Source organism: Bombus huntii, chromosome 6 (genome assembly GCF_024542735.1).
Source record: "Bombus huntii isolate Logan2020A chromosome 6, iyBomHunt1.1, whole genome shotgun sequence".
Classification (NCBI taxonomy): domain Eukaryota; kingdom Metazoa; phylum Arthropoda; class Insecta; order Hymenoptera; family Apidae; genus Bombus; species Bombus huntii.
In genome coordinates, this window is record NC_066243.1 from 13,681,761 (window position 1) to 13,704,454 (window position 22,694).

At 38.9% G+C, this 22,694-nt stretch overlaps 1 protein-coding gene across 1 annotated transcript in view; it reads right to left on the reverse strand.

Annotated features, from left to right (window-relative positions):
* Nucleotides 1-731: 731 nt before the first annotated feature.
* LOC126866821 (uncharacterized) overlaps nt 732-22,694 on the reverse strand; it is a 188,892-nt gene continuing 166,929 nt past the window's right edge. Inside the window, exons 4-5 of the mRNA XM_050620777.1 lie at nt 15,694-15,990; nt 732-10,098 (exon numbers count right to left, since the gene is read on the reverse strand). Coding sequence (XP_050476734.1) covers nt 9,748-10,098; nt 15,694-15,990 — 648 coding nt within the window. The 3' untranslated portion in view covers nt 732-9,747. The remainder of the gene's footprint in view (nt 10,099-15,693; nt 15,991-22,694) is intronic.

Below are 22,694 nucleotides of genomic sequence, written 5' to 3' on the forward strand. Positions count from 1 at the left end.
ATACTACGTATAAATTGAGTCTCGTTAATTGAAATAAAAATTTATGTTCCGAGTAACATAATTCTACCAATTACTTTAAAACATACGATAAATATTGCATACAACAATTTCAATGGGAGAAAGGAATATCATGAAACAGTTGTATATTTTTTTTCAAAATTGTTTTCTTTATTTTGTAGAAAACTGCGTGATAAGTACACCAATAATCTTGCAATGTTGAAATGTTGCCGATTCATACAGGGGGCACGAAGGGGACTGTCCGGAGCAAGTTCTTCCAAGTGAATTACGCTCGTTATTGGTCAACAGTCTTTTAGTTTCATTTTCTAATTTTCGCGCCGCTCCTGGTCCGAACAGCCTCCGAGAGGCCCGGGTTATTGAGTTTTGCCGTTACTAGCAAGCCAGAGCAGTGAACAACGAACATCATTATTTTTTTTTTTTCTTTCCTATGTGGTACAATTGGTATAATTCTACTGTATAAAAAATCGTTTATTTTGCTCGCGAGTCGGAGACACGTTAGAAGGAAACGCGAGATTCGACGCGTGATCGAGACAATTAATAAAAATAACGAAAGCAGAGAAAAAGAAAAAAAGAAGAGAAAAATGGAGCGTAAGAAGGGACAAGGAGCGTGAAGGCGGATGCTTCGCGCGTCGATTTCGAATCTCGCGCCGCTTCGAGCGTTCTCTACAACGCGGCTGGCGCGACTTTCGAATTACGTAAACCGTTTTTCATACTTTTTTCTTCGAGATGACTCGTTTTTATTTTATGTTATTTTTACTTTACTCTTATTTTTATTTATTTATTCATTTATTTTTTTTTTGGTAGAAGCGATCTACTACTTTAAATGACACTGTTTCTACAACATCGATCGATTACCTTGAAAAAAGATTCTCCAATTTCCCACTCGCATATTCTCTTTTTCTCTCTCTCTCCTGCTCGTACATCACGACAACGAAACGATGATTATTCGATTCAAATGACATACGTTGGCTAGTGTGGTTCTTTTTTTCCTGTTACGTCTTTTTTTTTTAATTAGTTCCTTAATCTTCCAGTTGCACGTGTTTCCATTCTCTCTTTACACGCACGCACGCACGCACGCACGCATCTCCTTTTTTTTTCTTTTGGTACCTTTGTTCCTACCAAAGATATTAATTAATTTTTCCAACCCATGATCTTTAAATTCTCCCTATTCAAGACCATAAACTTTCCATTCACTCGATTTCTAACGAGTACCAAAAGATCCGCCCCATAAGACACTGCGTCCCCGAGAAACCACGAGACGGTCGAAAATTTTGATTCTCAGATTTGCATCCATATCAGTCTGCGGGTCTGTGTGCATTTATTTATAATATAACTCTCCCGTATCTCGATCTATTATATTTTTTTTCTTTTTTACTTTGATTACCTAATAACGTAAACAAATGAAAAAAGAGGAAGAAGACATAATTTATTATATACCACGGTGAGACACGGATCAAAAACATGAAATGGCTGTCTCGATGTTTCATAGAATTGGGAAATACAGAAACAATGAAAACAGAACAAGATGGAGCACCGAGACGCCATATCGATCTATATCTCAAAATTTCTCGCCGTGGTATTTAAGACTAGACACACCAATCTTATCGACAATACGACAATAATTACATCTTCGAGGAAATAACCGATAATCTAACGTCGAATTTCGATAATATGTATAATTCTCGCGCTAGAGAAAATGACGGACGTGGATCGTCCGAGAATTTCCGAACACATCGTTTAATCACAAATCGCGCCTACGTAAAATGGATTCCCCGCCATTTTTCGGGAAAAAATCGATGAAACGACGACAGATCGATTTCATCGTCCGACAGGACGCGCATGGCTTAGCATGACTAGATGGACCGGAAGCGGCCAGGTTGTCGATGAACTTGGCTCAAATACATATTCAATTTGGGACACGCGCGATATCGTTTGGTCGATCAACCTGAACTTCCGTGAAGACGTACACGGAGACGGTGAGGAGAAGACGAACGGGCTTTCGTTCGCTTTGACGCTCAAAAATAGCTTCTTTCATATAAGATTTTTTCTTTCTTTAAGAAAATGTCCTTACTTCCTTTCTAAGCACGGACTAATCAGTACATAGAGTGGCTCATGAAAGTTTGTATATATATACATATATTTGAACACTTATAGAAACCTTTTACGATCTTTAAAGGTCATAGCATATAAATCGTCCAATAAGTTGGTGCCACGCATCTTTCTTTCTTTGCTATTTCACATCTTTTTTAAGTATTTATATCATATACTTATAAACCTACGTATCAATGTATGAACGTAGTATAGGAGGACGAGTGTGATGAGTCTGTGATTGTGTGAGAATGGAAATTACGAGTGAACGAGATTGTACGAACGTGCCTCAAGAGTACAAATAGTTCATACAATGTGAAACAGTGGAAATAGAATTACGAATGGTGATAAAATAAAAGAATAAGAAGATCTCTGCTAAATATCAGCTGACAGTCGATTTTGGAATATTCAAGACTTTAGACCGTTGTATCGATAAACTTTCTGTTTCATCTTACAGATCACGAATTTTGTCCATGTTTACTCAAGATTGTCCTAAGGCCGATTTTCAAGATTAAAACGATGGAACACCAGTTTCTCTCTCACAAGCCAAAATAAACGTCGTCTATAACAATTATTACTATACTTTCCTTTACGAAAGTTATACAACGCTGCAGCGTTAATGAAACTTGGAAATGTTTCATGTAACAAACATAATATAACGCACGAAAGTTGCCGAATACTTTCCTGAGCCACTGTAGATAGATTCTTCGTCTAAATTTTTCCTAAAGTATAATTGATTCTAACCGATTTATTATCAAGAAGATACGACCATGATTTTAGGGGATATTACCGATCCATAGCCGTAACTTTTCGATTAAATAGCTGCTGTGAACGTCAGAGTATCGATTATCGATCCAGCGAGCTAATCTGTCGAAAGTACGCTGCCAGAAAGCAATCTGCGCAAATGGAAAACGTTTCCTTCGTCTTTTTCGATATCGACAAGATAGCTAGCCCGTCGTCGTTCCACACAGCCTAATTGCCGGTGATTTTCAGCGAAAGGCCACGATAGATCGGTCTCGTCGCTCTAGCTGGATCGCCTAATGAAAGCTCGAGCGTCCCATAACGAATTATTAACCCATTAAGCATCAAACAATCGCTTGTTCTTTTTTTTTTTTATGAAATTAAAGACGAACGTATTTTTCTTAAATCTTCTGTATTCCTTTGAAATGATCAAATCGAAATAAAGGATAATGTCGGCGAAATATTAATATCGCAAGCGTTACAAAACGTTGACGTTAAACGTATCGAATGATTTATTAATATTAAAAACAATTTGCGATAATACAAACCGATGGGAAGAAATTGCAAATGAAATGTTTCGTCAACACAATTTTCACGCTTAATGGGTTAAAAAGACACCACGATACACACACCTCGAATTAATTATTAAGAATGCTAAAGTTCAATTAATCAAACTTCCTTTCTTACTTTCGCGTAAATCAAAAAATCACAAATTCGCCTAAACGTTCTTTAATCTAAAACTCCGCTTCGTCGACGGCCCTTAAAAAATTCGATCTAATTCAATAACAATATTCTCTCTCAATTATTTTTTTCTCTTTTTTTTTAAATATTTTTTAATCGTTTTAATTTAACCGAGAGTTGCACAAGACCCTTTTTTTTTTTTTGGATTTAGTCATACCTTTTCGTACCTTTCCCATTTCTTGCACGCTCTGCTTCTCTTTCTCTTGTTCACACGTCCATGTACACACACTCAGGCACACGTACAATCATTCTGTCGCGTCTTCTCGTCGATTGCTCTCTCGTTCAATCGCGAGGGACCGTATATTCTCTCGTTAGTCCGCTGTTGTTCGTTCTTCGCGTGTCTCCCGATTATCTGTTTCTCGTTCCCACTTCTTTCTCTTTCCTTCAACTTCACGCTCTCACTCGTTCGCGCTCGTTTTCTTCCTTTTTTTTTTTTCTTTTTTTCGAATAACGTTTCATCTTTCTTTCTTTCTTTACATAGAGAAATACGATTAATCTTCATCACCTAATATTGCATGCGCGTGAACACATTTTTCTTTTTATTTTTTTAAATCTTTTCTTTTTTTTTTTCGTTAACGATGGAAAAAAGCTTGCGTCCGTTCGCGGCTTAAAAACCACGAGTGTCGTGTGTAAAACTACCCGGGCATTGTTTTTTGGTTCTCTCCAAACAACTTCTGATTTCATCTGTGCGCACACGTACACGCAGAACGATGTCTGATACGTGTGCACACACAGGACCGACCGACCGACTGTGTACGCTTCTTTCATCGGCATTTGCATTCTTTTTCGCTTCCTTTTTTTTTTTTTTTTTATTTCAACGCTTACCTATACATATTCGACGCCTAAAACGTGCCTCTTCTACGGTGTTTCTTTTTCGTTTCGTTATTCGCTTCTTTTCTTCAATTCTCATTTCACGTGGGACGGGATCGTTCGAATGTTCGTTTCAATCTCGATGTTTGAAAAATACATGGAATATAATTAATATAGATATATTAATAAATAGAGCGTTTTAGATAGAATATTCGAAGTAACGAGCATACAGGGAATAAAATGGACGAATTTTCTTGTGATACGGTTTCAGAAATTTGGAAAGTTTAGAAAGGAGATTCCTGCGTGAGCCGAGAATCGAAAGGAAAGAGCCGTCGATCATTCGTTTGCAATTTTACCCCTTCGTCGAAACGGTTACCTTTTTTTTTTTCTTTCTCTTTTTAAAGGATTACAATAATTGGTGACTTCTCATGAGATACTTGAGTAGTTTCGCTCTGTCCCGAGGTCGAGAACCGAAGTCGATACCGCCATTTTGCTCGTCTACACGCCAAATATCGCGTTTAACAAATTCCCTTTACAAATATACATTTTTCATTCCTCCTTTCCTTGGAGAATCCATTCAGTTTATTATTACGCACTGAGATTGCACGCGCGTACAATTTCAGTTTCCAATATAGTTTTATTTCTATCAGATTGCCGTGGTGGTACTGTATTTTTGTATTTGGTAAGAAGATTGTACTTTGTCGAGGTGTCGAAGGCCTTTCTGGTGAATCGTTATTTTATAAGAGAAAATTAGCGTTAGCTGATGCGCAATTGTCTACGTTTGAAAGATAATTTCAATAAAAATACTATTATTTTCTTTCATACTTTAGTTTTTTCCATTACGTATTCCCTTTTGTCCCTTTATTTCGAGAAAAATATCAAAGTGTGTAAAAAATTACGCTCGTGAGTCTCTTTCGATCGTAGGAAAACACTAAATTCGCCATACCATTTCACTCTCTCTCTCTCACTTAAAGCTTCCATGTCACTTTCGTCTTAGCGATTATAACGATTACGAAAGTCTATCTTAAATTAACAATGTCATGGCTATCGAGTAAAAAAATCATTTCGATACTGAGTTTCAAAATCGATAGAAATCTATTTGGTACGTGCAGGTATCCGGGAGCATAGAAAATAATTTTCTTTCTTTCTTTTTTTTTCCCCCATCTCTTTCTCTTTTTCCCTTTACCAAACTTTCCGCCTTTTTTCGAGAAAAAGGTTCTCAGGAACACTGTGTCGATGGCGTACTCCACGGCACGCCCAATTAACCTGTTAACCGGGTTCTCCGTTGATTAGAAATTTGTTTAATCGCGAAACGAAAGGTTAATAAAAATGCGTCGATTTCGTTCAGGTGGATCTTAGTCAGAGGCGGGTCAAAATCTGATGTTCAGATTAGATAGCGAAACTCGAATGAATTTGCTTTGGGCCTTAAGACCCCGAAAAATTGTCAAAACTGAGATCTCGCGACTCTCCAAATTCGAAATGTTTATTTTTTTTTTCTTTGATCTCTAAGAAATATTTATCTTACAATTGGTAGGAAGTTAGACAATTTTTCGCGGAAAATCAAATTATTTATCGATGAATTAAAACGAGTTTAAAGGATTTTAAATATGATTCAATTGGATTATTATTAGTCGAAACAAAATTCGTCTGGAGTTTCGAAGAATTTCGGGGTATCGAGTGTCCCATCTCTAGTTTTAGTCGTTGCAAATGAACGTTACAGAGGAAGAATACGATAAGTCAGCATTTTTCATTTTCTGTACAGATGGAGCAGTATTGAAATTTAGTAGGTGGAAAATATTTGGAACAGGAAAAAAAGGCCTAGGTCTCATATTCGAATGTGTAGAAGTTTATTAGTCTACTATGAAATTATTCGTAACAATTTTGAAAAATTTATTTGATTTTGATCGATCTTTAGTCGGTTCTCGTTCGTCAATTTATCAAACAATTTCGCGAGCTAATCTTCCTATTTGATTTCAACGGTAAAATTGTCGAATCAGTCGAAACGATAAGTGTCAGATTTTTTTTTTCAATGTCGATAGATCTAACGTTAAAACCGAACGTGTGTCTTTTTCCTAATTTTCTTATTCAATTAATTTAAAATGTATTTCTTTTCATAATATCAAACTATCGAATACATTACAATATTGCTTTTTAAATAATTAGATATACCTTTGGTATTTCACAAAACTTGATTGTGGTCAAGTTGGGGTTAACTTGATCAATCTATTAGCTATTTTAAAGACGCTTACTTTCTTCGTGTTTATCTATGCTATATTAAAATATTAAAATATTAAAATATTAAAATATTAAAATATTAAAATATTAAAATAAAAAGTTCGATAAAAACATATTCAGATTTTCATCTCTCTCCTATAACGTACTTTTAATAAAAATGATACGAGCGATGATGATGAATAATAAAAATGACACGTGGAGAATAATATCTAAATAGACGAGTTATTTTATCCAACAAATTTGCAATCTGAATGACGAGTGAACTTTCTTTGTTTTCCCCGGTTAATAGGTTAATAGTTAATCGTCTAACGATACACCTAACGCACCATTAGGCATATCTAAATCTAAACAAGTTACCGTAAACCCTAACCGTTCTTTCGAGGCAATCTCCACGGCGATCTAAATGGAAACTTTTATTTGTTTTTTTTTTTTTTTTTCGTGGCAGTTGAAAGAAAACGGGGAAACGAAGCCGGTCGTCGACTCTCGGTTCGTCGTCAAGGCAGATCTCGTCCTATTTTCATTTCTTCTTTTCTTTCGAAAAACTGAAGCCTTATCTATCTGAATAATAATAAAGTAGCGTTTATATCAGACATCGTGCGAGCCATTCGAATCACGGCGAGACGCGGTAGCAGTACACTCTTCGAGCATCGCGATGCTCCCTTCGATTTCTCTTCTAATTTTTTTTATCTCTTTACAACCTCTTTGTCCACGATTCGCGATCATCCCATTCCGATTCTTTCATCTTCCACTCGTTACCAATCACTAAAACGTGAATAGCGATCTGTTCTTTCAAAAATATCCCGAAAGCTTCGATCAACCGTTCTCTTCCCTCTTTCCGTGCGGAGAGAAAAAAGAAAGAAATTGAATAATCGACGAAGTCGATGGCCAACCACGATATAAAGAGATGTATAGTACTTTGTCATTTTTTCTTTTTTGCCCTCTCTATTCATTTGTTTCCCGATCACAGAAATCGAAGTATCGATCGTGATGCTCGAGAGCGATTTTCTTCTTTTTTTGTCAAATATTATGTTTCGTTTCGTTTCTTTTTTTTTCTTTCTTTCTTTCTTTCTTTCTTTTGTTCTTTCATATCCAGAAGAAATGTCACAGAGGCCTCGTCGAAAAGCGTAACGCGTGTCCCATGGCGATTTCGTACGGCCCGTCTAACTCGTGTTTATGCGTGGTGTAAAGGTTTATTACTTTTTAATCAAGTATATAGAGCATATCATTTTTAGTCGTAATAATTATATCGATATTGAACTACCTAACCTAATATTTACATTGTTTCATTACCATCATCGTTATCATCTTTTTGTTTTTTTTTTTTATTAACGCTCTTGGCACTACTTTTCCTCTCTCTGGTTTCCTTTCATTCGTTTCTTTCTTTTTTTCTTCATTTTTCATTTACACACAGCCTTGCATAGAATCGCGCCGTATCAGTCATTCAGAAAATCCCTTTCCTTTTCGCCCTTCGCGTCACGCGTTCCTCTCGATGATGTTACCACGCTCTTCCTCCCTTTCTTCGATTCTCTATCTTTCTCCATTTCTTCTCACTTCTGGACCCGTTTTTCACACGGATACGTGCTCCACGTATTTCCACGCACGGACGCGCGCGCATACACGCATACACACGCACATCATACATACATACATTCATACGTACGTACATACATACATACATACATACATACACAGAAACGCAAACAATTGACGCGAATCATTCACGCGCGGATACATTCATTTTATTCTAGCGTGTGTCGCAGCGTTGTCCGCTTCTCCACGTTTTCTCCGCTTCGTCGTGTGCCTCTCTCTCTCTCTCTCTCTCTCTCTCTCTCTCTCTCTCTCTCTACAAAGACACGCTCCATCGCGAATTATCGCCAATAAATAATTTACTAAGTCTTTTTCGCAGCGAAACGAAACTCGATGATGAGAAATATCGTCCCGTTGGTCTGTGGTATCGCGTCTTGGGTCGGCAGCAAACGGGCAGCAAACTCTGTCGGCTTCTAATTGCTACATCGTGTATTTTCCCATGGCCAGCTTCCTATCACGTACATTGCTTCATGGTGTCTCGTGTTTTCCCCCCAGGAACAAAATATGTCACTCTCTGCGTTACTCGTGGCTGGTGCTGCTTTACGGATCGTACCTTTGCGTCTATTCTCTCTTAAATTCTTCATAGGCCTCGCTATTTTAGTATTTTTCTTCTCTCTTCTTTTTTTCTATCGTCCCTCTTTATTTCCATTCTTGTCCGTTTCTCGCTTTCGTACACGCTTCGACTGATTCGTTTTCGATCCGATTCGTTTGGTGCCTCAACGGCCCACCCTCAATTCACCCTAATCCAATCTCATTAGCTGCGTTAATAAACTAACCTTGTCTCTAAATAACTTTGGAATCGTCTGAGATCTAGGCTAGAGACTGGCCGATGTATCGCAAGGTATCGAGCACCGGAAGCACCGAAGGGAACAGACCCACGAAAGCAGCACTCTTCCTCCCTCCTTCTTTCTCTCTCTTCATCTTCGTCAGCCCCCGGGCGAGGACGCTGTTCCAAAAAAAAAAAAAAAAAAAAAAAAAAAAACCAAGCTGAAGGATCATCCAAAGCTGCGCGGTCCAAAGGAGGATCTACAGCTGCGGCGGTGGTACAAGTAGGATGTTACAGGAGGAGGATCGTTGTATGAAATTCTTCTCTTCATCTTCTCTTCTCCTCTCTCAGGTGGTAGCGTTTTTTATCTGTCGGCGAGATTCTCCGCGCAGCCGATCCACGACCGTAGTAACAACGTGGTAGACGTATTCGTCAGCTGGCCGAACCCGTACGAACGTTTCTCCTGCGAGTCAGTCTTGAGGGATCCTCGACGGGTGGAGAATTCTCGAGGAGGGCAGAACAAGTACGACAACCTTGCTGGCAGTATCAGAGGCAACAGCAGCGTCCTTGTGCCGTGTGTCGTCGACCCGTTCCTCTGTCTTTTCTTCTCGTTGTCCCGCCACGATTTTTGGAATGGCTCGTCGCCTCTTCCACGAGATCCTTCGTCGTCCGTCGACCTCGAGGAATTCGCTGCTATTCGACGTCGTTGGGCTTGTTTGCTGCGTGACCTCAAGCGCTCTTCTTCTTGGCCGTGCCTCGGATCAGACGCGCGGTTTCTGCTGTTGTTGTTGTTCTTGTTGCTGACTCTCGTCGGTCTCGCAGGGAACCATCGTTAGGCTGGACAGGTTGCTCAAGTTGCTACTAGATTCGGAATAACTGGACAAGGTAGGTCGTCTGGGCGGCGGCGGCACCACTACGGCAGGCGTCGAGCTCCCAGGACTAGGGAACTTCCGGAACACCCTCAACAAGGAACTGCCGGCGCTGTGGCACCGGACTATACGATCCGGCGCGTCCAGCAACGCGGACTGGCTTCGGTAAGGCGGAGGGCTCTCGCTGTCGAACACCGTCCGGTTTGGTGGTGGTCGCACACACTTCTGGTAAATCTCGCTCTCCTGAAAATCGAACATTTCAGTTTTAACGTAGGTCTTCGCTTCGATTTATTCGTATTTTCAAGAAAATTATTTAAACAATAGGATTTAAGCAGAGAGGCCTGTTTCATCGGTTAAATATTACAATAAATAGATGCACTTTGCATATTTTATATATTTTCGTGTATCCTGTACATTCTACGTATTTTCACAAGTATTTCGTACACGCAATCCGATCTTACGAGGTAGATTTTTGGAAATTTCGCAAGCACACGGCGATCAGACGAAGTGGAAGTATAACGACAAAAAAACAAAACAAAACAATTCAAACGTTTCAACAAAATCGGATAGAATGAAACTTTGGAATAATCAATGGAACCGAACTTGACAATTTCCAGTCTAATCTCCCAAACGTGTCATATACGTGCGGATAAACAAAAGCTTCAATCCCAACGCTCAAACACGATCGATCTTTCGGAAATCCTTTTGGACGAATTAAGCAAATGCTTGTAGGCGCCCAAACATCCATCCATCAAGAAGGAAAAAACAAAAAAAAAAAAAAAATTCATATTTGGTTTTCGCGAAAGTGGTGCGCGACACTGTGAGCAGAGTATCGTAAACAACCCTTCGACATACAGCGTCACCAGAGGCGACGTTTTCGTTCGGATATAAACGTAGCGGAGCGGTGAAACGTTTATTTCGCGGCAGTTCGCCAAAAATCGAAAACCGATTTCATCTGCGCGTTTCGTTCGCGATCGTGACACCAGTCAATCGAGTGAAATATCTATATCTCGAACGGTCGTCGACATTCGATTCGTAAAATGATGGCACGCTTCTATGAGAAGAGTAAAACAAATTTCACGTGCAAAATATTCGAAGAGACGGAAAAGAATTTTACAAGTTGGACGATACGTGCTGTGGATGTTAATAAATTCTTTTAGTATAAATGTAACAGTACATAGAGACGTTTTGGTAATGAAACGAGGAATATTAAAATTGAAAAGCTCGGTAAATTAATGCAATTATTGCAATGACAATTTGTAAATTAGCATATGCTGCGTATCGTAACTATGAAACCACTGAAAAACCTTTAATTTTTGCACGGTTGTAACTTGCAGCCAGCTTGTACCTACGTATGTGAGAATTGAAAGTTGTGCACAATGAAAAATGTTGCACAATATGAAAGAAGCCTTACTTTCGAAAACTCTTTTTGTTGAATGATCTTTATGAGAGCAATAACATCGTCGCAATTTTTCTAATTATAAATTATTCTATTTCGCATAAAATCCTACAAATCTGAAACTCAAGTCCATAATCTACAACTTGCAACTCGTCAATGTATTCATATTTTTATTTCTCTCAAATTATTGCGTAAGAGGGAAGGAATTCGACGCGAAGACACACGAACAGAGAAAGAGCGACGGAGATAGAGCAACGTATCAGGTTGTTCCAAAAGCGTCCTTCTTTTACAAACCTGTCTATTGCAACAATGCTTTGTACAAAACGTGAAACCTAATCTGTCAAAAGTTCTGACCTTTATCTTAATAGAACAAAACGATATTCGATAAAATAATATAAAACAAAAAATGTTGCGCATCTATTATTTCCTTATGAAACGAAAGAAAGTTCTGGCACAACCTAATAACCCTGGTGCACGCGTTTACACGCGTAGAATTTCTAAAATTCTACCTCGTGACCCTCGAACAGCGCCGAGAGGGTGAGCGTTTCTGCTCGATCGGCCGGCATCTGGAACTCTAGAAACCTGGACGAGGGTAGAATTCGAATCTCCGTCGGTCGCGCCACCTCCTTCGTGGCGTGGCGAGCACGCGCGAGACGTCTCGACGCGACCTTCAGCGAAAATGGCACGAGACCCGCGGTCACTCGATCGTCTGCGAGCCTCCGAAGCAACGATATTTCCGGTGACCCGGCTGCTTAACCCTATCGAGGCCGTGGTTCATCGCGCTGATTTATACAAAATCATATTTTATATCTACTCGTAAATATTTTTAAACGAGCACGTTGCACAATTTGACGATAAAAGAATTTTATGTACATTTTTATGCGTTATACGTGCTGATACGTCGTTCAATATATGTATATATCTAGCACACTGTGTAAAAGGAAAGAAGAAGACCTGAGACGTGTAATAGAAGAATGCGAAATAACGGGAGGACCAAAGGATAGAGAAAAAATACTAAATGAGACTGGAGAAGGACTAACAGAGCTAAGAGCGATAATAGAGAAGAGAAGGACAATACAAGACGGGGAGGAACGACAATAAGGAAGCACAGCAGGGAGGCAGAAGCCCAAAAGTTGCCATAGTTTTAGAGACAGAAGAATTAAGGGCAGTGCAATATAATAGAGTGGATAAGAGGGGAGGTAGATATATAAAAAGCAAAATAGGTAAAAGAGATGTAAAGCCCAAAGCTCGTCCAAAACCGAGAGGCGCGGACTAAGCAACAATAAATAATAAAATAAATATGTATATATCTAATAGATTGTTGTACATCTATGTATTTATGCATCAACGAATATTGTGTAAATTTTTATTTCCGTAAGATTCGTGTATTTATTTATCTGTTTCATTTTTATATATCTGTGTTTATTTTTATATATCACTAATCGTAAGAATTCGTAATATCCTATTATCTGTAGACTGATTGAATGATCCTGAACTAAAGATGAAACCTAGCTAAAAGTTTGTTCCGTTCACTAGAAATTCTATGCTCTATATATTAAATACATATCGTTGCACATTACAATGCGACATTTACAGCCTAGAAATTATCAATCGCAAACTTTTATGTTTCCCTTCTGCGATTTAATTTACCAACAAGAACAGGATAATCCATAATAAAATCATTGATCTATTGAAATCTCGATCTTCTTCCAGACACTATCCTGCCTCGATAAATCTCCTTAAGAAGCGAACATTGTTCGTTTTCAATGCACCAAATCTTCTATATTTTCTTCCAGACATTACACAAATTCGTTTCTTCTTACACGCAATAAACATTTTCTCGACAAATTAAACCTCCGTCATCTTCCTCTGTGTATTTTTTCCTCAAAGATTCAAGCTCATACTCAAGCCTTATACGTGCGCACATACACGTTCAGATTCTCTGGTTATCGCCGGCGCAAACCTTTCGAACGTAATATCACCCACCGCCTTCGCGTCTGGTAACATTTAATATCGGCATATTAATGGCATTAAACCGTGGGGGAGCAATTTTAGCCGATTAGTCGACTGGCTGGATCCAGACGTTTCGCCAACCGGCACCGTTTTCATTCGTCGAACGTGCGGCTCGATTAGCCGGTCGCTAATAAGCGCATTTTCGAGTAGCGCCGACCACGTGGGTAATAACGCGTGTAAAAAAGGATAAATTTTCCACGGTCCGTGTACCCCAGATAAAATCTACGTTCCCTCGTCCAAGTCGCGGTTTTTCACTTAGCGATGTTTCTTCTCTCTCGTCTTGATTGGCTCGAGTAAAATGACTTGGGTCGATATAAATGGCCGGTGCGGTTCTCAGGTGTCGAGCACAAGACTCGTGCTACGTATTCGTTGGCGAAACACGCGTGCAGCACCCTGTTCCAGTGAATTCTGTTTTCGTCCGCGTGTTTAACACCGTGGACGTACGTAGACGGTGTTATTAAGGCGTGCATACACGGTAATTAGCTATGCTGATTACGATGTTTAAGAATTAGTATTTACGACGCGTAGACGCGCGATCAAGAGACACGGAACGTTCCTCGTTAAAGAGAGGGTTTCGTTCGTTTCCAAGTTACATCGTTTCGTTAAGAACGATTCGAATTTCGCGCCTTTTCCAGCTAGTCTTCTCGGATTGCAATTTTATTGGTTTCAGGCGAGATGCTTTGATGGTTTGATGTGTCTGTAAGGTGTCTTTTGGTTCTGCTGTTAAACAGCTAGATTTTGTCGGCAAACGTGAGAATAAAATGTATATTTAAATAGACAGCGGATGTTTACGCGAATTCAAATTTTTACGAGCATAATTAAATGAAAAATGCGAAACTTAAATAATATACTGATAGTAAGTACTGAACTTTGAATATTTTGCAGATATTGCATACGCTCTGTTTTGAATATTTTGGATAGCATCTATTTTTAAAAAAATAACGATCCTTATAAGGATAGATCACCTTTCCTTTCAAATTGTCTTACGAGGCACATGTGACACTGTACATGTAAGAAGTTTTTTTCTTACGTTTATCCGACGAATATGATCAAGGAATATCGTTTCGTGAAGAAAACCTGGGACACCGTGTATAGCAATGATGTTTGCAAGTTTCTGTAAACAGGTTTCTGTCCAGGCAATGTATATCATTATATTTTTGCAATTTGATGGGGGAAACGCGTCTAATTTGCATCGTAATAGGCAAAGATGCATGAAAAATTGTTTGTAAAATCCTTTTTACACGTTCTCCGATCTTAGGATTATCATAACTGTTTCGGATACTGCGATATTATTCAACGTTTTCCGTTGCTCGATGTAGCTCGTTATCCTGGATCATACTCGGCTAACTTTGGCTAATTAGCTTCGTGTTTTATAATTTCAGAATGTTGCGCTGCAAATTGATTGTGCATAATTTCAAGCACTTTTTATATTTAACATAATTGTGATCTGTTCTCGTGATTTTCACGTTATCCTCGTACACACGTATGCTTCTAATCTATGTACATGTAACAGGTTTGCATCGATCACCTATAAGCTTCGAGTGTAATCAATAATTCGTTCCACATCTTTCGTCTCGCATTTATATTTTTGTTCTTTCATTCATCAGGTATGAAAAATATGTCTATAAAATGAAAGGATAAATCGCCATGGATTTTTCTACAACGATCGACGATATCAGCAAACTGACAAGTTACAAGTTACCCTGTAGATTATAAATTTCTCTGTTACGATTTAACAATTTGTCAGCGAACACAATACGATCAGATAATCTCAATACTCGGTGTAAATTATTCATTTTAAATTAAATACATTTCATTTCATTTTTATCACACGTGCATCTTATACATTAGCCACTTTCTTTATCGTACGAAATATCAAGCATCATACACAAACGCGTATATCTTTCTGCGACTTCTATCAGATTTTCAGTCCAAGCTAACAACTGTCGTAAGATTGAAAAATTGTAAGAGTTGAGAGAAGAATTGTAAGACTGCACGTATTTATACCAACCATAGCTTTGTATGAAATCAAAATTTGTTGCATCAACTAAATATCAAACTAACGATACACTTATCGTACGCGTATTCTTTCTCTTTTAATTCCTCATAAACGAAGAAACACGAACTCGATGTCTAACCACTAAATCATAATCTTCAAAAATTCCACTGTCCAAAAAGCAACCTCGATCAAAATTCGATACACGATTTCCCTAAACAGCGTCGGTTTCTGTACCACCAACCGCTGTATGTATATTCCCACAGCTTTCAAACGCAAGCAGAACGCCGCAAACTTGTCGAGCTACGAAGAGAGAGAGAGAGAGAATTTAATTCGGCCAGTCTGCGTCGAAACTAACCACCTAAACCCGCAGGAGCGAGAATAATAAAGAGAACCCCCGTTAAATATTGGATGACAGTGGGGAACTCACCTGCTCCGGGTCGCGTAGGTGAAGGGCGGTATGTGCTCCGTAAGGACGTTCCTCGCCATCTGGAAGTTGCAGCCGCGGGGGTAGATCGAGGGCGAGGTCCTGCCGAACACTTCCAGATCGGATCGCCCGGTCTCTCGCTGCGGCCACCATCGCTTCCTGTATCCCGTCAGTGGCTCCGCCGCCGCCGCCGCCTCCGTCCATCACGTCACTACCACAGTTTGGCTCACCCTCTAGTCTATCGCCGAGGCCACCATGACCGCTGTTGCCTACCTCCATTCCTGGGCTCACCGACAGCATCTATGGATCGACGAAGACTTTGTTTAGCTTACTTTCATATAGAACGTTTCAACAATCGTAAAGGGGCACACGATATTATAGAAAGTTTCGTCACTTTGTGAACAAAACTCGTACGATAATATAATTGTTTGTTCGATCAGTCACGGGAAGACGCGATCGCGAGGAAGCGCGTCAACGGCAGTCGTTACACTGCGTTAACACTGCGTTATACTAACAGGATATAATGCAGCGGCACGCGAGCAGGACAATTCAAGTCCCGTTGTTGTTTTGCTTCGGAGTATCAAGACTGTTAGTTATCACAAGTATTCGTTATTTCGCTTAACCAGAATCAGACTAACCCTCCACAATAATATACATGTCGGGTTTACATTAGAATTAGGGTTAGGGGCGTGAAACGAATCTTACGAATTTGGATTACACGTTGTCGTTATGCAATAGAGAAGACACTGACTAGTGCAAATACGATTACTATAGAATTGGACAAGTAACCGTGGTAGTTAGATACTCGAGAAACTAATGACAACGATCCTAGGTTCAATAACGAATCCGCGGCTAACGGGATGATAGACGTACTTACAAAATCTAAGTCGGATACTTTGTTAATATTCACTGATCGTAAGGCGTTACTCTTTCCGTCGATGAGATCGCAAGAGAGAATGACTTTCCGTCCCGATGATGCCACAGAGGAAAACTATGATGGGGTGTGTCTAAGGACACGAGATCATCGGATTCGTCGAGGACAGCCTTCGTTCGGAAAGTAAGGGAAATTGACGTCGCGGTCAATTTGGGACAAAGACTACTTGTCCATTTGGAAAACCTTGATTAGCAAAATCCTAAGGTTCATAGAGGGTCCTCAGGCTAGCTGAACTTGTGCTGTGTAGCTGCATCGACATCTGGCAATAATTTTTCCCGAAGGAACTGTTGGAGTACGCGACGTTCGGCAACTAATTGTCGCCTTGAGCCCAAGCTTATTGTGATAAATCGCAAATAAGTACTGTTACGACCGTTCGCGAGGAAAACGCGTCAGCGAGAGGCGTAAATTCTCGCTACGATTCGGTGAATCGACGCCGCGAAGTAGTCGTTCCCCTGTTTCGATTAAGATAACAGAGGTGGTTAAATGAATACGACACAGTAGAGTAAGTTATATTTTACCGTTTATTCCAACAACTTATAACGAAGACAGTTACGCTGGTGCGTATGTACGAGATGAGTGAGTGACTGATCTACGGGTGTGTATACCCGGTTAAAGGATGTTGACCGTTCGAAGGATGTAAAATCGGTACTATCTTGGGAGACGATGCTGTGTCGGAGGAAAGCTAAGGATGGGTGTGTCTAGCGCACAGGACCATCGGATTTGTTGGTGACGATTTTAGTTAAGAGAGTGAGGGAAATAGGCTTCGTTGTTAATTGGTTAAACGAAGGGTCTTAACCGCCCTCGAGAGAGACGTGAGAAAAACTAACTTTCCCTTGTCAAGCCGTGGTAGACAATAGTCTTTAGAAATTCTTCGGAAACAGACGTTTGTTTGGTTTGAAGGACCTCTACTAGGAAATTCCTGAGATTTATGGAAGATACTTGAGACTATTGAGGGTACGCAGTGAGTATCCGAAGACATCTGGTTGCCATATTGCCCGCGGTGTGTGACCTGGGCCAGGTAGAGTGTAGCCAGTCAGCCAGGTACAGCTGTAGACTTTAATTACAATTTTACGGATTTTCCCGAAGTTCCAGAGGAAAGGCTCCGATGTCCTTTCATCTCCGACATACATATATTTCCAACAACTTTATACAGAAGATATTTATGTCGCTGCGTAAGATATACCAAAAGTAGATGGATTCAGATGTAAACTGCTCTGTCGTTGTGGAACAAGTTTAAAGATTTTTTTTATTTATTTACTGAAATTTTACAATTTGTCCAGAAGACATTTGGTAAAATATTATAACGGTATACTAAGTTTAAAGATGTTGTGACTGTTCTGTAGTTGTAACTCAAGTCCAGAGATCAACTGAAGTTCGTTCTCGTGTTATTACGGAGGAAAGCTCGATGTGAGTATGTTTATTGTATGAAGAAAGCAATAATATAATAAGAATTATAGTAATGTATTATTTGGTGAAACAAAGTTGTAGAATAATACGATAGGTTTTGAGTTAGAACTCAACTTTCCCAGGTAACGGAATAACACCCTTTAATTTTCCTTCGTAAAACGATCCATAATCGATAAGAATCCTAAGAGTATTCACATCACGAACGTTAGTGGCACGAAAGCCTGTCGTACAGTGCACATCCCGGCTCCATAAATTCAATTCTCCCGCCAATTAATAATATATCAACCACCTGCGATAGCCGCCAGCAAACGCGTTACGAAATAACCAGAGGGACGCGTTTAATGTGGTACGGGGGTGAGCCATTTCGACAGTTGAATATCGTGCTTTTATAGAAAGGAAATTAGTGAATCTAAATTGTTGGCCGATAATGTAGCGTAGATATACGATTCGATCGTATAGCATAGTTGTGAGCAAGAAAGTTCGAAAATTCGTATCTTAATAATTTTCTGAAAGAAGGTAAACGAACGTGACAATGTTATCTGTTTTTTTGGAAAAAAAAATCAGTTTGAATTAGTCCTTATTAGAAAATATCTTCGAACAAGGAGTTATCGAAAGTTTCACGTATCAACGCTATTCGTTACGAACACTCGGTTTCTCAAATATTATAGGAACGAGGAACGATGTAAAATTCGCCTGAGCAAACGTACATAGTAAATCGGCAAAAATCCGCCTGAAATTTCTCAAGGTTTGCTAAAATGCTAAAATATCACGAATTAAAGAGTTGCCGAATTTCGTGTATTAAATCAGAGCTATGGAAATGGCGGACTTTGGATCTTCTTCTCTCACGATTAGCGTAATTATTATAAAAAAACAAGCAGCTACTTTTGCTAAAATTAATATCGATTTTTATTTAGACAGCGACACGGATCTACTCGGTTTAATTAATATCGTTTGAATTATAGCGATTGATACAGGTATACAATATTTAATTACGTATTACAGACTGGTAGTTTCAGTGTTAACTTCGATCGTCTCGACTTTGCCGAGACTTCTTTTTCGAAACACACACCACGCTATCGTCCACATGTACGAAGGATATTAAATCGAAGAGCGTCTTCCGGTGTCGGTTTACGATCGGCACGATCGTATCCATGGAATAAGAAACGATACGAACGCAATCCGAATCGAACCATTGCATTGCATCGGATCATTCAACACGTTTGTCGCGAATAAAATTTTCAAGGAACCGGTCTTCGATTTATCGTCAGGATTGAAAACTTCGAATCGATCGATCGTAAAACGAACACAACGCCATTGTAACGATCGGTGGCGATGAAAAATGACAAGTTATGGTCGATCATTAAATGTATCGATGCGGAAATCCTGGTTGAAAATGTCAAATTTTCGTCGACGAGATAAATTCATGGAATTCGACGGGTTCCCGAGTGAGATTTAACAAATTTATGGAATTCGGTGTGAACTTTTATGCTTTTGTACCGGGACTTCTATTTCTTCCAACACTTTCTTCATTTCGAAGGAGAATAATTCAACTCTGCTGTCGATTTTTAAATAAATTGCAACTCGAATTACAAAATTGCGACCCTACGAGTCAACTCTTTACAAAATAAAATCGGCACGTTGACGTAGGTTTACGATAGCTGGATACCATTTACGATTTGAATTATGAAATTGTAATCTCTTGTATGGAAAACGTTTTTCTTGATTATTCTTTCAGAGCTTACACCTCTCGAACTTTGCTCTTGAAATGAAACAATAGCTTCGATACTGTAGTACATATTTTTGTTCATCGCACAATCGCAATCAGAAAATCGCACCATGTTGTTCTCAAGTTTCGTTTAAAACAAAAACTCGAATAACCAGCCACTTTACGATAACACGATTAATCTTACGATTCACGCGTAATGTAAGTACGAAAATCTCGATCAAAATCTATACCACCTTTCGACTCGTTGCAGCTGCACTTTTTTCCTTTCTCGCTATGGTCAGCGTTAATTCACGTTTTCCTAGTTTAATCGTACATTCCGTGCGTTCTGTTTTTTAACAGCGTCCAACGTTAATTCGCCACGCGAGATTTTCATTTATTAATTTAATCGGCTTCGAATCGTAACGAACGTCGGTCGTTAAAGCAACGAACGCTAGCAGAGGCAAAAGAGAGAGAGAGAGAGAGAGAGAGAGAGAGAGAAAGAGAGAGAAAAAAATGGAGGCACAGGCAAAAAGCCTCGCGTTTTCTCTTTTACTGAAACCACGATTAATCCTTTTCCGCGTCGACCATGTCGAATTCGTCGGGCTCGTTATCGATGTTCGATTTCACGCGGCACCGACAGGTAATTTCCACGGAAAGATCTCGGGTGAACAATACCCGCGCCATATTTCCACGTAGAATAGTTTCGAATGATCGACGTGATCGAGATTCAGTCCTTCTTGGTGCTAAAAAAAATTCCAACATCAAAGATTTCTTTTGCGTGAATTTTTGTACAGTAATTATTGATTTTCTAACGTATGTTTCATCAGTTTTTTTCTAATTATTCCGCGATATTTTTGGTGTTAAAATTTTACAGTGGAAAGGGCATAGGTTTGTTTATAGTGGAAAAAAGTGTCAAGAATCGAAAAGTTTAGTCGGACAATCTAATCCTAGAGAATTCAACGGATTAATCGTGAAAGATTGAATAGCAACGAAAAATGTAGTTTTTTGCGTTTTAAAATTATTGCAGAAATTTATTTATTTACTAGCGAAAGCGCTTTAATGGTTAATCATTTATGAACTACAGAGTATGTTAATTAATTATGAATAAGAGAAAAATGTGTTTTCGAACGGTTTTCCGAAGAAGAAAAAGCGAAGCGTTAAAATTTGAGATTAGTTTTATGAAAATAAAACTACATTTATCGTTTAGTTAAGAAGGGATCGTTATGGCGTTATAAATTATTACATGCAATTTCCTCTCACTAAAATTATTTATTATATAAATTGACAGCATTTAAATTTCTTTCTCAACAGCATATTTATGTGTGTTGGTTGTAATTTGAGTTGTTCATCGGACCAACAGGTATACAATTTCATGGACTACAGCAAACAGTCGAACCGAGTTTCGATCGGATGCATACGTGTTTCAAATTAACTTTAAAATCGCTGTCGAAATGGAAATTCTACGCGAAATGAATGCAATTCACGACACCAATTCTCTTCCAGTTATAATCACTTCCAGTTATAATACCTCGTGTTGAAGCGGTTACCACTTCTAAGAAAACTCTACATCCGGTCTTTTTAGTTTTCTCAAGCACCGAAGCCATCGACAGCGTGTAGACAAAAGACTGCGACGAAGACAGACCATAAACAGTAGACAGGCGACGTTGGCTTCGGGGTTTATTGGGTAACACAGCTAGCGTGCGGATCTGGACCAGCTCAAATTATATTCTTACTTATAATTACACTTCTATTTAAATATATTTTTTGCCTTACAATTTATCCACGAGTTTTCTCTGTTTACACGTCGAATAACCTCAACACCTCGAAACGAACGTTTTGATCGTTATAGCAGTTACTTCGCCATCCCATTCGATTCATACAAATTGGATGATATCCAAAATTATTCAAAATTTCAATTCGGAATTTTCTATTATATTATATAAACGAGACATCGTGTTCTCGAAAGTTATGTTTAGAGCAACATGTGTTCTAAATGTTGTTCATCCCCAAATAAATATTCACCTAGCAGACTATCCTGTACCTTGAACTTGAGCCCATTCTATGTGCCAAAGTTTTCCAAAGTCGAGCCAACAATCCTGCGTCATCGCTCGACCAAACCATCATCGAATCACAAAAATTTCATTTCATAGTCGTGTAATCCTACGTACCTAGTCTCTATGTACTATTTTCTACTTCTTCGTAGTTTAATACGCAAAGTAGCCAGAAAAAGCCACATATCGACACAGCATCGTATTTACTCTATCGCCGTTTGATAATTTCATTCCATTTGATAATACTTTCAAGCGATCGCAAAATCTTGATACTATACAAACGAAACGTATATACGATCCGATAACGTTACATAAGATCTGAAAAGCAATAAAAGTACAAATAGCCACTCGTAACCACTTTAAACAGAGAACAATGGGAAATTAAATAAGAAGAACATTAATTCGCGTAGATCAATTGATCGAAAATCTTCCTCTTCCTTTCCAGCTTTTAGATCCATCGTGGTCGATCACAATGCAAGTTACGTCATTAGCGCGGTAACTACCCTAATGGTTACCTTTACTAACAGTCTCCTTGCTAAACCATAATTTACAATTCCAATTCCCAGAAGATCTAACCCTACCCAATAACCATAAACTAATTCCCTTAATTTTCCAGACAATCCCGAAAGACCTCTAACATAACTTCCAAGTAATTTCAAGTTAATTTTCCATCGCTTATCGATACCATCGTCTAATCCACGGATGGTTGGAGTACACGGAGCAACTTACAGATTGAAACGTTCCGCGTAGCTTGATTTTTCAAAAAAAAAAAAAAAATAATAATAATAATAATAATAATAATAACAATATACCAACGCTTAAACGATTTATCGCTATCCTATTGAAGGATGGAACAGTTCCAACTAACAGGAACCAGATGTTCATGATTATCGAAGCAGTCAAAGTG